The sequence below is a fragment of the Onychostoma macrolepis genome, chromosome 01 (assembly GCF_012432095.1).
Source record: "Onychostoma macrolepis isolate SWU-2019 chromosome 01, ASM1243209v1, whole genome shotgun sequence".
In the NCBI taxonomy this organism is placed as follows: Eukaryota; Metazoa; Chordata; class Actinopteri; order Cypriniformes; family Cyprinidae; genus Onychostoma; species Onychostoma macrolepis.
Genome location: NC_081155.1, coordinates 46,472,625 through 46,487,865, shown reverse-complemented (window position 1 = coordinate 46,487,865; position 15,241 = coordinate 46,472,625). Strand labels below are relative to the sequence as shown.

At 31.1% G+C, this 15,241-nt stretch overlaps 1 protein-coding gene across 2 annotated transcripts in view; it reads right to left on the bottom strand.

Moving 5' to 3' along the window:
• Positions 1-15,241, bottom strand: part of rasa3 (RAS p21 protein activator 3) — a 55,243-nt gene that overhangs the window by 8,888 nt on the left and 31,114 nt on the right. For both annotated transcript variants that reach the window (XM_058775199.1, XM_058775209.1), the window contains exons 6-17: positions 14,156-14,236; positions 13,191-13,263; positions 10,846-10,919; positions 10,021-10,282; positions 8,178-8,326; positions 7,989-8,103; positions 7,504-7,578; positions 5,802-5,925; positions 4,414-4,520; positions 4,259-4,336; positions 2,803-2,880; positions 1,048-1,121 (exon numbers count right to left, since the gene is read on the bottom strand). In XM_058775199.1, coding sequence (XP_058631182.1) covers positions 1,048-1,121; positions 2,803-2,880; positions 4,259-4,336; positions 4,414-4,520; positions 5,802-5,925; positions 7,504-7,578; positions 7,989-8,103; positions 8,178-8,326; positions 10,021-10,282; positions 10,846-10,919; positions 13,191-13,263; positions 14,156-14,236 — 1,290 coding nt within the window. The remainder of the gene's footprint in view (positions 1-1,047; positions 1,122-2,802; positions 2,881-4,258; positions 4,337-4,413; positions 4,521-5,801; positions 5,926-7,503; positions 7,579-7,988; positions 8,104-8,177; positions 8,327-10,020; positions 10,283-10,845; positions 10,920-13,190; positions 13,264-14,155; positions 14,237-15,241) is intronic.

The following is a 15,241-nucleotide window of genomic DNA, read 5'->3' as shown; positions in this document are numbered from 1 at the left end:
CAGAGACACTGAGGAGGCTACGATGGGGGTCAGGAGGTTAAGGGTCAAAGGTCACGACTGCAGCTTACCTGCCAGAGCCTTTGGCATCAAACCTCTTAATAACGAGTTTAACGCTCCTGCGTCCAGCAGAGAAACACACACACACACACACACACACACACATGCTGATTGGTCTGGAACTGATACAGTGAGCCCAGTGTTGCCAACTTAGCAATTTTGTTGCTAAATTTAGACTACCCTAGCAACTTTTTCTTCCAAAAGCACCTAGCAACAAATTTAGCTATTTTTAAAATTTATTTGGCAACTTTTAGAAACTTTTGATACGTGACACAAACCATAAAAAGGCACACATTTTCCATCTAAGTTACTCAAAAAGAGGAAACCAAAGATGCCTAGCAGTACACACATCACGTGAATTAATTTAGCTGCTATTTTAACAATAATAATAATAATTGAATAATTGTTCATTTATGTTACATCTTGTTAGTAGCTTGTTCCTGCGACTGTTAATCAGCTAGTAAGAAAAATATCTAGTAAAATGGAAAAGATGCTAGTATTTTTCCAGGACATTATCCGTTGTAACCCTGTAACCCGAAAACACAAAATACAATGCGTAATTTAAAATGCGGGTAAAAAACCTGTGAAAAATCAATACAGAAAATTCCTTCATATTAACATACAGACTTTTAGCATACTAACTAAATACTAATACACTGCCTAAAACTATCATTGTTCAGAATGTGTAGTTTTACTAGTTTACTAGCTTAAAAAAAAAAAAAATTTAAATTGTTCAATAATTCAATGTTGCAGTTAAAAAGTTATTTATATTTTAATATAATATTATGCATTTATTTTATTTTACGAACAAATCTAAATTAACATATAAAATGTATTTTTGATGTAGTGATAATTTTGCGTCGTGATTACGCAATTACATCACAACGTCATTTAGCAGCTTTTAGCAACAAATCGACCTTCCTTTAGCGACTTCCCCTGAAAATGAGTTGGCAACACTGAGTGAGCGTGACGTCTGTGAGCGTCTCTCACCCTTCCTTCAGCATGATGGGCGTCTCGATGCTCTTCTGATCCCAGCGGGCCGAGGACGAGATCAGATCCAGGAACTGCACACAGACACACATCAGTATCTCTGATATAGACATATATATTCAAGCAAGAAACGGCTAAAAACACATCTCTTCCATCTAAGCTTGACCCTCTAACACTAGTATTCTCAATTCTGTCTCTATTCTTTCGACTTTTCTTTCTTTGTAAAAAAAAAGAAGAAAAAAACAGACCCCTCTAACATTAATGTTCTCTATTCGTTATCTATTCTATATACTTGTTTTCTTTTTATTTATTATACAAACTTATCACAGCACTTGCATATTATTGCTCTTTTGTTGGTTTTGATTGCTTCTATTCTCCTCATTTGCTTTGGATAAAAGCATCTGCTAAATGACTAAATGTAATGTAAATATATATATTTAGGGGTGGGCGATATGGCAAAAATACCATATCACAATTTTTTATCACCATTGTTTGTCATGTTAGTTTTACTATTTTGCAAGTTGTCTCAGCATTACAGCCAAACTAATTGCCTTATTTTAAAAACAAAGCCTTTCAAGGTAACAAAATATAAAAAAGAATGGCAAATTTAGTCTAAAGTGAGCGAAGATAAAAACCTTTGTCATTATTTTATCTTTGCTATTAAAAAATAAGAACAAAGATACACATAACAAATAAACATAATTCACAAATAAAACAAACGGCTTTATTTTTCAGGTACAGTAGGTGTATTTAGCAGGAGCAGTGAGTGATTTTTTCTCTTTGTGGTTTGTTGTTTTATTAATACATTATAATAATAGTTCACCCAAAAAAGGAAATTCTATCATGTGTCAATTCTGTCAAAGTTTTTTATTTTTATACCATCTCACTCTCAGGTTATTTTAAACCTGAATGAGTTTCTTTCTTCTGTTGAAGGTTAACTATTTGATTAAATTCAATGTGGACCAGCAACTGTTTGGTTACCCACATTCTTCAAAATATCTTCTTTTGTGTTCAGCACAAGAAGGAAATTAATACAGGTTTGGGACAACATGTGAGTGAGTAAATAATGACAGAATTATTCATTTTAAGGTGAACTATCCCTTTAATGACAAGCGGGAGGGTGTTCAGTACTGTCTCTTTAAGAGCTGCATGCATCTGTTTCTCTCTCAACTGTTTACTTTCACTTTAGATGCAACTAACTGTGTTTATATGCACACCTTGTGCGTTTTATATCTCTTTGAATGGGGAAACATCAAATTCTCCAAAACTGTTCGCCAAGATTAAGATTAAATTTCATATTTGAAATCAGCAATGAACGATTCGTTGGAGTAATCCTATTACATTTGGAAAATAAAAGAGCTTAAAGTCTGTGAAATATAATGTACTCCAGGTTGTGACAGTGAAGTCGTTCGTAAGAGTTATTCGAATTAGCGGCATTTAGGCGTCAATTGTTGAATTGACAACAACAAAACAGTACGACTCACTTGCATTAAACGCAGAATGTTTAATTTATTAACAAAACGAATACAAATACACCATGCTATAGGCCTAATATAAAACAAAAAATAACTTAGGCTACACAAAGCTTAAATATAAAAGACTGAAAATCAACAAACACGGTAGAACCAAATATATAAGAAACGAATGTTTCTGTATCGAAAACGTCATATCGAACCGAACCGTGAATTTTATGAACCGTTACACCCCTAATATAAATATATAAATATATTATATATATATATGATAGACACTCACGTTCTTCACTGCATCTGCGTATTTCTGCTCGTTGAAGTAGTCGTAGAACGCGGCCATGTAGGACTCTTTGAAATTGGCCTGTCAGAGAGAGACGAGAGCGTTCAATATTTCACAGAGTAACAGCACAGAAGAGCTTTTCATCAGAATATCAGTCCGAGTGTCATCATCACTACATTTTGATTATGAATGACAAAAAAAAACAAACATTGAATCTACATATTTTTTTGTGCAAAAATGTGTCTTTCTGTTCAACCTCGTTATGCTGTGACATTACCCGCTTTTAAAAATAATGGTTTGTTTTTGGTGATTTGAATCAAGCTGAAATAAAATGAAATATAAATATTACATTAAATACTGAAAAAAATCTGAAAAAAAAAAAACTGAAATGTTGCCTTGGCAATAAACTGGCAATAAAATCTAAAAAAAAAAATAATTAAAGTTGTATACTGTAAAAACACAGAAAATCCCAAAAACTAATAAATGACAAAAGCACATAAAAAATACTACAACTATATAAAAAAACAAAAAAAAAAAAAAACATAAAAATACGAAAAGCATGTTAAAAAAAAAGTAAAAATAAAAATAATTCAAGCAATATAGAAATGTATATAAATTTTAAAAAACATATCAGAAGCACAAAATAAAATTACTAAAACTAAAACTGAAAGAAAAATTAAAGCTATAGAGTAATATCTAAAAAACGAATAAAAATAGCACATTACAAAATTACTAAAACTGGACGAAAAATGTATTGAAGCTATTTAAAAAAAAAAAAAAAAAATATATATATATATATATATATAAATAAAAAACAAAAAAAGACAGAAGCACATAATGAAACTACTAAAACGTAAAATAAAATTAAAAAGAAAACTGAAAAAATAAAAATAAATAATTTAAATATTAATAAATAATACTATATAAACAATATTAAAATAACACTGGATTATATTTCAGAAAGTGACACCATCAGTCCAGACAAAAGACAATTTCTCTTATAGTGTTTATTAATTATATTTACAATGTTTTAATATGATACTATGTGAATATTATATTACATTATATTATTTGGTAACACTTTACAATAAGGTTCATTAGTTAACAACATTAGTAAACATGAACTAAGAATGAACAATACTTCTATAGCATTTATTAACCTTAGTTAATGTCAATTTACTAATGCATTATTAAAATCACAAGTTGTGTTTGTTAACATCAGTTAATGCACTGTGAACTAACATGAATAAACAATGAACAACTGTATTTTCATTAACTAACATTAACAAAGATTCATAAATAGTGTAATAAATGCATTGTTCATTGTTTAACATGTTAACAAATGACACCTTATTGTAAAGTGTTACCTATTATTTTATATGCATTATATTACATTATCTTACAAATAATGTAGCACGTCAGGATTTGTAATGGTTAAATATTGATAATGTTCACTTACAGATTTGGACTTGGCCAGGCTTCCCAGAGTTTGGATGGTTTTGGAAATGAGCGTCAGCGTCCGAGACGTGCACGGATCCTTTACAGAGACAAAATCGATCAACATAACACATCCGATTAATTATTAGATGATAACAGAGAGGAGGTGGTACACACCGGGTGATGCGGACGCAGGTGGAAGAGGTTCGGAGAGAGGATGGCAGGAGCAAAGAAACGGAGGAAGATGAAGCTGCTAACAGCTGTGTAGCGCACATCCGGGTCAACTGCAAAAACACACATATCACCATCATCACGGATCTCTTTACTGAAGCCTCTGGACTAAAACAAAGCCAATCCGGTCCCCTGCAGCGTTCATCTGCGATCTGAAGGTGGCAGTATAACACTAACAATTCAACACAGCAGCTAAAGTAAACAGGAAGTTGTGCAGAACACAAAAACAAGAATGAGAGAAACAAACGCCTGATTACAGGACACTTATTACTGCTCATTCAGTAATAAGAGAGACATGAGACTGTCTTCCAGCTGCTTGAGAGGCCATAAAACTGCTAATGAAAGATAAAACTATGAAACTAAAAAAAAAAAAAAAAATCATTTTGAGTAATTGAAATCAAGCTAATAAAAAAAAAAAATAAATAAAAAATTATAATACAAATTTAAATTATAAATTGAAAAAATTATGCCTTGGCTACAAACTAAATCACAAGTAGAAGTACTAAAATTATTAAAATTAAACAAAGGAAAAATGAATTAAAGCTATATAGAAATATTTAAAAAATAATAATAAAAATACACAGACAAATATACAAATAACAAAATAAATATTAAAATGACAACTGAAAATATAAAAATAAGAGCTAATTCAAAAATAATGGTTTGATCTTTACAGAATTGTTATTGTTAACTAAAAATATTAAAAAATATTTTTTTTTAGTAATGAAATCAAGCTGAAATACAGTAAATATTAGATGAAAAACTTAAACAAAAATTTGAAATTAGAAACAAAAAAAGTTGAAGTACTAAAATTATGAAAATTAATTTAAAAAATATTAATATTAAACATCTAAATATTAGATGAAAACTTAAATTTGAAATGAGAAATATTACGAGTTAAATTATGAGTTGAACTACTAAAATTACTAACACTAAAACTGAAAGAAAAATTAATTAAAGCTATATAGAATTAATTTTTTTTTGTTTACAAAAAAGTAAACAAAAATTAAAACGACAAATGAAATTATAAAAATAGTTAATTAAACAAAAATTTAATTCAATATAGTAGTATAAAGATTTCTGGTGTTTTCCAGTATCTATTTGGGGGAGGACTGCGTCAAGAGAAAATCAATGATGAGAAAAATGTTATTATTATTCAAGTTGACTGGATTTCAAAAAGAAAACCGTAAAAGCACTCAAATGAAGCAAAAGAGCTCTGAATCCGCTTCTGTGTGAATGCAAACGAGAACTGGGACTCTTTCCCTCAGGTTTGCGTCACTGGAAGAGTTTTTAGAGTAACTCTTTCTGTTTTAATTGTTGGCGTGAGCGTTTACCCTGGAAGCGTGACGACGCAGACTCTCGCAGAGAGAAGAAGATGTCACACATGACCGTCGGGCAGCTCACACCCGAGCTGGTGATGACGTTAAAGATCCGGTCCACGTACTGACGCAAGTTTTCCTGAGGAGACACACACACACACACACACACACACACACACATGAGCATCAGCAGGGCTGGATACGAGCAGTGGGAGAGATTTCTCAGTCGATTCTGTGTTTGTTCGTAATCTTTTATGATGCACAACTAATGTAAACTTTCTTTATGACAGGACAAAACAACTGATATGTTGAAATATTATACCAATAAGCCAATATTAGTGGAGAGCACTGTGTATATATATATATATATATATATATATGTGTGTGACCCTGCAGCACAAAAGCAGTCATAAGCAGCACAGCTATATTTGTAGCAATAGCCAACAATACATTGTATGGGTCAAAATTATACATTTTTCTTTAATGCCAAAAATCATTAGGATATTAAGATCATGTTCCATGAAGATATTTTGTAAATTTCCTACCATAAATATATCAAAACTTCATTTTTGATTAGTAATATGCATTGCTAAGAACTTCATTTGAACAACTTTAAAGGTGATTTTCTCAATATTTAGATTTTTTTGCACCCTCAGATTCCAGATTTTCAAATATTGTCCGATCCTAACAAACCATACATCAATGGAAAGATTATTTATGCAGCTTTCAGATGATGTATAAATGTCAGTTACAGAAAATTGACCCTTGTGACTGGTTTTCTGGTCCAAGGTCACACATATATTTATATATATTTATCTGCCCATTTTTTTTTTGGCATATTATTGCTCTTTTATTGGTTTTGATTGCTTCTATTGCCATCATTTGGATAAAAGTGTCTGCTAAATGACTAAATGTAAATGTAAATAGATCCGTGTATTTGTGTGAATGCTGTCTGTCATCAGTAATAATCAAACAGCAATAATGCTCAGAAAATAATATTTCCTTGTCTGGAAAACTTTCATAATCTAAAAGCACCTGTAATGTGTTTCTTTGTTACCCTTTATTACTAACTATTTGGCTTTATGTTTTGAAGCTATATTTAGTTCAGCAGTTAATATTTCTTAGCATACAATTGTTTTGATTTATTATACATTATTATTTTAAAACGTATGTATAAATATATGTCATTTTAAAGATATGCACACATATCTTTGATATTATAAGGTGGCAGACTTTCTTTTTTTAAGCTGAACAAAACACTATTAAAAATTGAAGTACTAAAATGACAAACTAAAGCTGAAAGAAAAATTTAAAAATTAAAGGTATGTGTATATGTATATATATATATATATATATATATATAAATAAGAAATTTAAAAAAGCTGAAACTAATAAAAATGAAAAAAGCACATTATAAATTTACTAAAATATATAAAATTAAAATTAAAACTAAAAATATAAAAATAAAAGCTCATACTACATAAATAATATATTATTTTATATCTCAGGAAGTGACATCATAACAGTCCAGACAGAGGACAGTTTCTTTTACAGTGTTTATTAATATTTCATTATATTTGCTATGTAGTATAATAGCAATTTTGTTGTAATCGAAGTGCCAAAAAAAAAAAAGTATTGGTATTGCGATTCATATGGTACAATATATATGTTATTTAATCTGAGCTGTTTACTAACTCATTAAGTCATTTATACTCACCCTGTTGGTGTCCAAGTTCTCGGACTCCTTCAGCTTGACCGGGTCGATCTCACAGGGTTTGTGGTCTGTGCAGATCTACAGGCAAACAACACGGTGAAGTAGGGCTGGCGATATGACCAAAAATTCATATCTCAGTGTTTTTTGGCTGATTTGTAATATACAGTATATATCTCTGTATTTTCTACGTTTTTATGTTTGGATTAAAAAAATCTGCATATATATATATATATATATATATATATATATATATAAATTTCACATCCTGCCCCAATGTTGTCCAACAAAAATGCAAATTAAAGGCAATGAAAACAAATAAAGTGAATGTAACCATGTAGGCATATTATGTGCAATGTTTATCAGATGCGCTCGTATCAAACTACTGTATATCGATATAAATGGTATCATAAAAATACATCGATATAGCGCACAGCCCTACGGTGAAGGCAGCGCTCGTGATAACGCAGGAGAGACTGACACAGACTCACCTCATCGATGATGGGTTTGAGCGTGACGCGCAGGTAATGCATCCCCGCCAGCTTCATGGTCTCATCGATGCATTTGGACGTCAGCGAGTTTCCCCGGAAGATGGTGTTGGGATCCCTGCAGGAGCGAGAGGAAGGTGATGAAGGCGAGGAGCGTGTGTTTGAGCGCAGATGATGTGTGTCTGTACTCACTGCGTGCGGCTGATCTCGGCGTGGGCGATGGCGCTGAGGAAAGGCACGATTTTACCGTAGTGCAAGAAGAGTCGCACCAACGGGACGGCCGCCTCCTGCTTCTCACGACACACCTCGCCCAAGATATGAGCCGCGGACGCCGAGACAGGCTGCGAAACAAACACACCCCAAATCAACACGGCTAGAGATCACGACTGAGATCCTGCAGCACAGAAGCAGTCATAAGCAGCACAGCTATATTTGTAGCAATAGCCAACAATACATTGTATGGGTCAAAATTATACATTTCTCTTTTATGCCAAAAATCATTAGGATATTAAGATCATGTTCCATGAAGATATTTTGTAAGTTTCTTACCGTAAATATATCAAAACTTCATTTTTGATTAGTAATATGCATTGCTAAGAACTTCATTTAAACAACTTTAAAGGCGATTTTCTCAATATTTCAGATTCCAGATTTTCAAATAGTTGTATCCAAATATTGTCCGATCCTAACAAACCATCTTATTCAGCTTTCAGATGATGTATGAAAACTTTATGACTGGTTTTGTGCTCCAGGGTCACAAACAGTGTTGAGTAAGTTACTCAAAAAAAGTAATCCACTACAAATTACTAATTACTTCTTTAAAATGACTGATTACTGCTTTTAAAAAGTTATCAGATTACTAATTACTTTCAAGTTTACTTTACTTTTCAAGTTGTCAAACCTACAAAAAATACACTACTATGAGAAACTCTTTCATTAATTTAATATTGACTGAAAAATTACATAAGTATTATTTGTATACACTCCCAATATCAACAAAACTTTTTTTTTTTTTTGGTTTTGTAAAATAAAGAAAACAAATAGGGTGCGCTTTCTGCATTCTCAGTCTCTGTGAATATCTATGCGTTACCAGGAAAAGTAATTAGAATACAGTAATACTGTGTAACGCGTTATACCCAACTCTGGTATATAGAAACATAAATACCGGATGAAAAAAAAAGAAAAAAAAGAAATTAAAATAAAAAATGCTGCCTTGGCAACAAACTTAAATACAATAAGTTGAAGTATTACAATTGCTAAAACTGTCAGAAAAGATAATTAAAGGTATATAGAAATATTTTTTGAAAACTAATGAAAATTACATATTACTTTAATAATTAGGGACATTTGTCTTTGACACTCTGCACATTTATTAATTATAATCCACCATATTTTTGTTTTCTTTTTTGGGCCTCATGTGTGTTTGAGTGTTTGTATTATTTGAAAACCAAATTTTTACAGTGTTGTTATTGTTGACAAAAACGAAACTTGAAACTATTAAAAAATAATTTTTGGTACTGGAAATAAAGCTGACATAAAATAAAAAATAAATATTTGATGAAAAACATACAAATAAATAAAAATTTGTTATATAGAAATATTATATATATATACAGTATATATATGTATATGTATATATATATATATATATATATATATATATATATATATTGAAAATAATAAAACGACATAAGCACATAAAATCACTAAAACTGAAATGAAAACTGAAAATCTAAAAATACAAGTTAATGAAAAATATTAATAAATATTATCAGGACATCATAATAGAGGACAGTTTCTCTTACAATCTCAATCTGTTTTTTTATTATGTTTACAATGTTTTAATATTGCACTATTATATTACTTTACATATTATTATATTGCATTATAATATAAATAATGTAGCACTTATAATGTAACAGAATTTGTAACAGTAAATAACTACTGATACTCTTCCAAACACACTTATAGGTTACTATTCAACTAAGTTTTCATCTAGTTAGTCAACAGGACTAGTTAGATGAAGAGCACTGACCTCGAAGTGCGCGGACTGCAGCAGCAGGTCTCGGAGAGGGTTATAATGCTCCGTGGGGAACACGTGGTCCTCTGTGTAAACGATGTTGAGTCGTAACGAGCCCAGCTCATCAGCCTTCACCGATTTATTGCTGTTATCTCTGGGCTGCAGGAAGTACCATGCGTCGTGAACACCCGACTGTCCCAGCACCCTCAGCGGCACTCGTACCTCTCCCAGAAACTCATCTCCGAACTTCAGATTGCTGGCGGTCCACAGATCCACCCTGAGAACACAGGTTACCGATTACTAGCACCTCATGTCAACTACAACTACTACAAACCATTTTCCTAATCGAAATAATACGATTTTTTCTTAAGTTTTTATGTACAAAATTAGAAATGCTGCCTCGGCAGCTAACTAACTGAAATAAAATAGGTTTAAGCTGAAGTATCAAAATTAGACAGTGAAATAAAAATGAGCTAAATTTAAAATAAATAGAAAAAAATTATAATAAAAATGACAAACTCACATAACATAACTACTAAAACTTAAACTAAAATTAAAATGAACACTTAAAATATAAAAATAGAAAGCTAATTCAAAATATACAATAGAATATTAATTAATACTAAAATAGCAAAAAAAAACTTGATGTAATAAATAACTAAAACTAGAAACTAGATATTTGGTCCCCACAATGTACCATAAACAAGAATACACACACGCACACGCACACACACACACACATGCACAGACACACACACACACACACACACACACACACACACACACACACACACACATGCACAGACACACGCACACATACACACGCACACACACACTCACTTGAGCGCGAGCTTGTCCACGTCGTCCTCTTCCACGTCAAACTGGCGTTTGGTGTAGCTCAGCGGTTTGGTCACCTGTGAGATGAAACACTGATCAATATCTAAACAGATACATTCATAACACGAGTCAACAAAATTGTAGGTTTTGGCTGTCTGAACTTGCTGGAATTATTTGGGTTTTTACAGAAGTAAAAGAAATATTAAACATAACATAAAAAGAAGCATATCTTACATAAAAAATATGGTACTTTTAGAGGTAAAAAAAAAAACACAAAAAAAATTGCATAAATTGATTATTTTATTTTATTTTATTGATGCTTGAGGGTTAACTTGAGCGCTGCGTTTTTAGACATCGTTTCACTGCAAAAGACACGAGATGCGCCGCAACGGTCAAACGCATTCGTCAAAGCACATGCTTACATAGAAAAGCAAAGGAAAAGCAGAAAGCTGTGCAGAACTACTACCGTATCTCTGATATTTGAAATAATACTACTGTATCATTCACTGTTACACTTTTTCAGCTGCTTTCACACATTTTCAAAACTTTGCCTCTTTTTTTAAAAACTTTACACACAAATCCAAGAATTGCACACACAACATGCAAAATGCCTCGCATCTCTTGCAAAATGAAGCACTGCATTCAAAATATCACAAACACATCTCAAAAGCAAACACCTTTGCCATAATATTAAATCCTGTTAGATTTGTGTGTGTTACGTAGAGAATTGTGTGTTGTGTTTTGCAAAAAGTGTTTTAGTTTTCAGTGTAAGTGTCTGGTTTTGCAGATTTGGTGTGTGTTTCTGCTGTTTGAGTGACAGCTTTCAGAAACTGTGTGACAAGGAAAGATTTTGTGTGTAAGCAGCTGAAAAAGCTGTAATATATATGTAGAGCAGCCTGTTTGTAGAAGGTCAGAGGAGACTGTTTATAGAGGAATAAAAATAAAGGGAGAGCGATTGAAATAATTAAGTGAGTACATAAGCTATAAAAGAACAACAAACATAAAAAAGGAAGAAGAAATAAGGGGAAAAAGTGAAATAAGAAATGAATTTCTGCCGCATGATTTAGAGCAGAGATCAGCTGCAGGGTGTGGAGAGTGTTAAAGTGAGAAACCGCCATCCTCCAGATATGATCTATTTCCAGAGTAAACGCTTCCACATAAACCAGGAAGTAAACATCATGAAGAGCAGATGATTCATCCTGAACATCTCATTACTCTCAAAACTTCATTTTATCTTTACTGAAAGTATTATATCATGCTTTCACTATGTAGTTTCTAGCATGTTTGATGACATATTTATTTGAAACAAGTATCAGTGATATTTTACCATCAAGATTCTATTATAGATTTCTTAATATTTTGAATCAGTTTCTATTTTAATATGATCTGTTTTAATTTTAATTTCAGATAAAGTTTTAAAAATTGTGTTATGTTTTTGTCTTTTATATATATATATATATGTGTGTATATAGTTTATTTATTTTTATTACAGTTTTAGTTATTTTACGACACCAAGTTAAACTAAATTAAAATAAGAAATGTTTCCTTGGCAACTATCTGAAATAAAAACATTAGTGCTGTCAAATGATTAATCGCGATTAATTGCATCCAAAATAAAAGTTTTTGTTTACATAATATGTGTGTGTATTGTGTATATTTATTATGCCTAAATAAAGACACACACATACAGTACATATTTTGAAAATATAATACATGTTTACATGTTTATATTTATATAATTCAAATTATATATATATATATATATATATAAATATATTTTTCTTAAATATATACATGCATGTGTGTGTGTTTAAACACACATATATTATGTAAATATTATATTATGTAATTTTGGAAGCACTTAAAAAATATATATATTTTATTTCAGTTATCTTTTATTTTAATTCAAGCAACAAAATAGTCTTTTATGGTTTTAATTTCAGTTTCAATTTTAGTTTTAGTTAACTATAAAAACCCTAGTAAATATTTCATTATGTTCACATGTATATTGGTAAAAAATATTGATCAACTTTTACAGCACTGAATTTATTTAATGATGATAAATAACTATTTACATGTTTACTGCTGCATTGTGGGTACTGTATTTTACAGATCTGGAAAATGCTGTGACTTATATATTGCAATTAACATCATGCATGCAAAACATTTGTATTGGTGTTGATGGAGAAACATACATGCTGTAAGTTTAAATTTCACTAAAAATATCATTTAGGCTTGTCTTTTAAAATAAATGTTGTTTATAATGAATGCCACTATAATTGTTGTCTTATTTTCAGGAAAATACAGTAATAATTAAAGAATCATCTAATCATCTAATGAGCTCCTACCTCAAAAAAGAAGACCTCATCAAACTGAGGATTGTTGTTTTTCCGTTTGACCTTCGTCTTCTTGGCTTCTGACCTGTGAGGAGTGAGAGATGCATTTGTGTCACACTGACAGTGATCTGCAGCTATTTTAGGTGACAACAGCTGAATTTACACTACTATTCAGATTTCTAAAAATAAATTAATACTTTTATTCAGCAGTGATGCATTAAATTGATCAAAAGTGCCAGGAAATATATTTATAATGTTCCAAAAGATGTATATTTCAAATAAATGTTGTTCTTTTGAACTTTCTATTCATCTGTGAATCCTGAAAAATAAAATGCATCACATTTTCCACAAAAATATTGAGCAGCACAACTGTTTTCAACATTGATAATAATCAGAAATGTTTCTCGAGCAGCAAATCAGCATATTAGAATGATTTCTGAAGATCATGTGACGCTGAAGACTGCAGTAATGATGCTGAAAATACAGCTGCACATCACAGAAATAAACTACAGTTTAATAGATATTCACACAGAAAACTGCTGTTTTACAGTGAAATAATATTTCACTCTTTTACTGTATTTTGGATCAAATAAATGCAGCCTTTATGAGCAGAAGAGACTGCTTTCAGAAACATTAAAAAACTTTTAAATGGTAGCATATTTAAGAATTAATATTATATGTATATTTATAATTGCATTTTTAAATAAATAATAATTCATAAATTACTGATAATAATTTTATAACAGGGCTCGGTTGGGTCTGGACAATGACGAGCTTCAGTATTTGGTTGTGGTTATCTAAATTATTTCTAAAGCAATGCATGAAGTCATGAGGCGAACTCAAGCATGTTTATTCTTCTGAGGTCTCAAGCTAAGCCCTGAGCCGCTGTCCTGACGGAGTGGGAATCCTGCCATTGGACAGATGTAATCAGCTCTTATAAACTAGATGAGCGGCGATGCTGTCAGGTGTGATCTCACCTGGAGAGGCCGAGTAACGAGACGGCGGCGTACGGATCACACTGGCCGTTCACTATCGGCAGATCCTGACACTCCAGAACCCTGCGCAAGGAAAACACACAAAACTCCATTAATGATCACGAGCACTCAGACTTGACAAATAAAAATAAAAACATTTTATATACACTACCAGTCAAAAGTTTTTGAACTGCAAGTGTTTTAATGTTTTTAAAGAAGTGCTTTCTGCTCACCAAGCCTGCATTTATTCGATCCAAAGTACAGCAAAAACTTGTTATTTTGTGAAATATTTTGCGCAGCTGTATTTTCAGCATCATTACTGCAGTCTTCAGTGTCACATGATCTTCAGAAATCATTCTAATATGCTGATTTGCTGCTCGAGAAACATTTCTGATTATTATTATGTTGGAAACAGCTGAATAGAATTTTTTCAGGTTTCTTTAATGAATAGAAAGTTCAGAAGAACAACATTTATCTGAAATAGAAATCTTTTGTAACACTATAAATGCCTTTATCATCACTTTTGAACAATTTAAAGCATCCTTGCTAAATAAAAGTATTAATTTCTATAATTACTTTCTAAAAAAATAAAACAAATTATTCTGACTCCAAGCTTTTGAATGAAAGCTTTTTATTTCAGATAAATGCTGATCTTTGGATCTTTCTATCTATCAAAGAATTCTGAAAAAAATGACTATTTTAACTATTTTAAATATTGATAATAATAATAATAATATTAATAAATGTTTCTTGAGCAGCAAATCAGCATATTAGAATGATTTCTGAAGATCATGTGACACTGAAGACTGGAGTAATGATGCTGAAAATACAGCTGCATCACAGAAATAAACTGCAGTTTAACACATTCAAATAGAAAGCACTATTATTATTATACATTATTAAACAGTTATTTTAAATAGTACAAATATTTCACAATATTATCACTTTTGCTGTATTTTGGATCAAATAAATGCACTCTTGGTGAGCAGAAGAGAATTCTTTAAAAATAAAAACATTAAAATATTACTGTTCAAAAACTTTCGACTGGTAGTGTACAACCTAATATCTAAAATATATGAAATAAAAAAT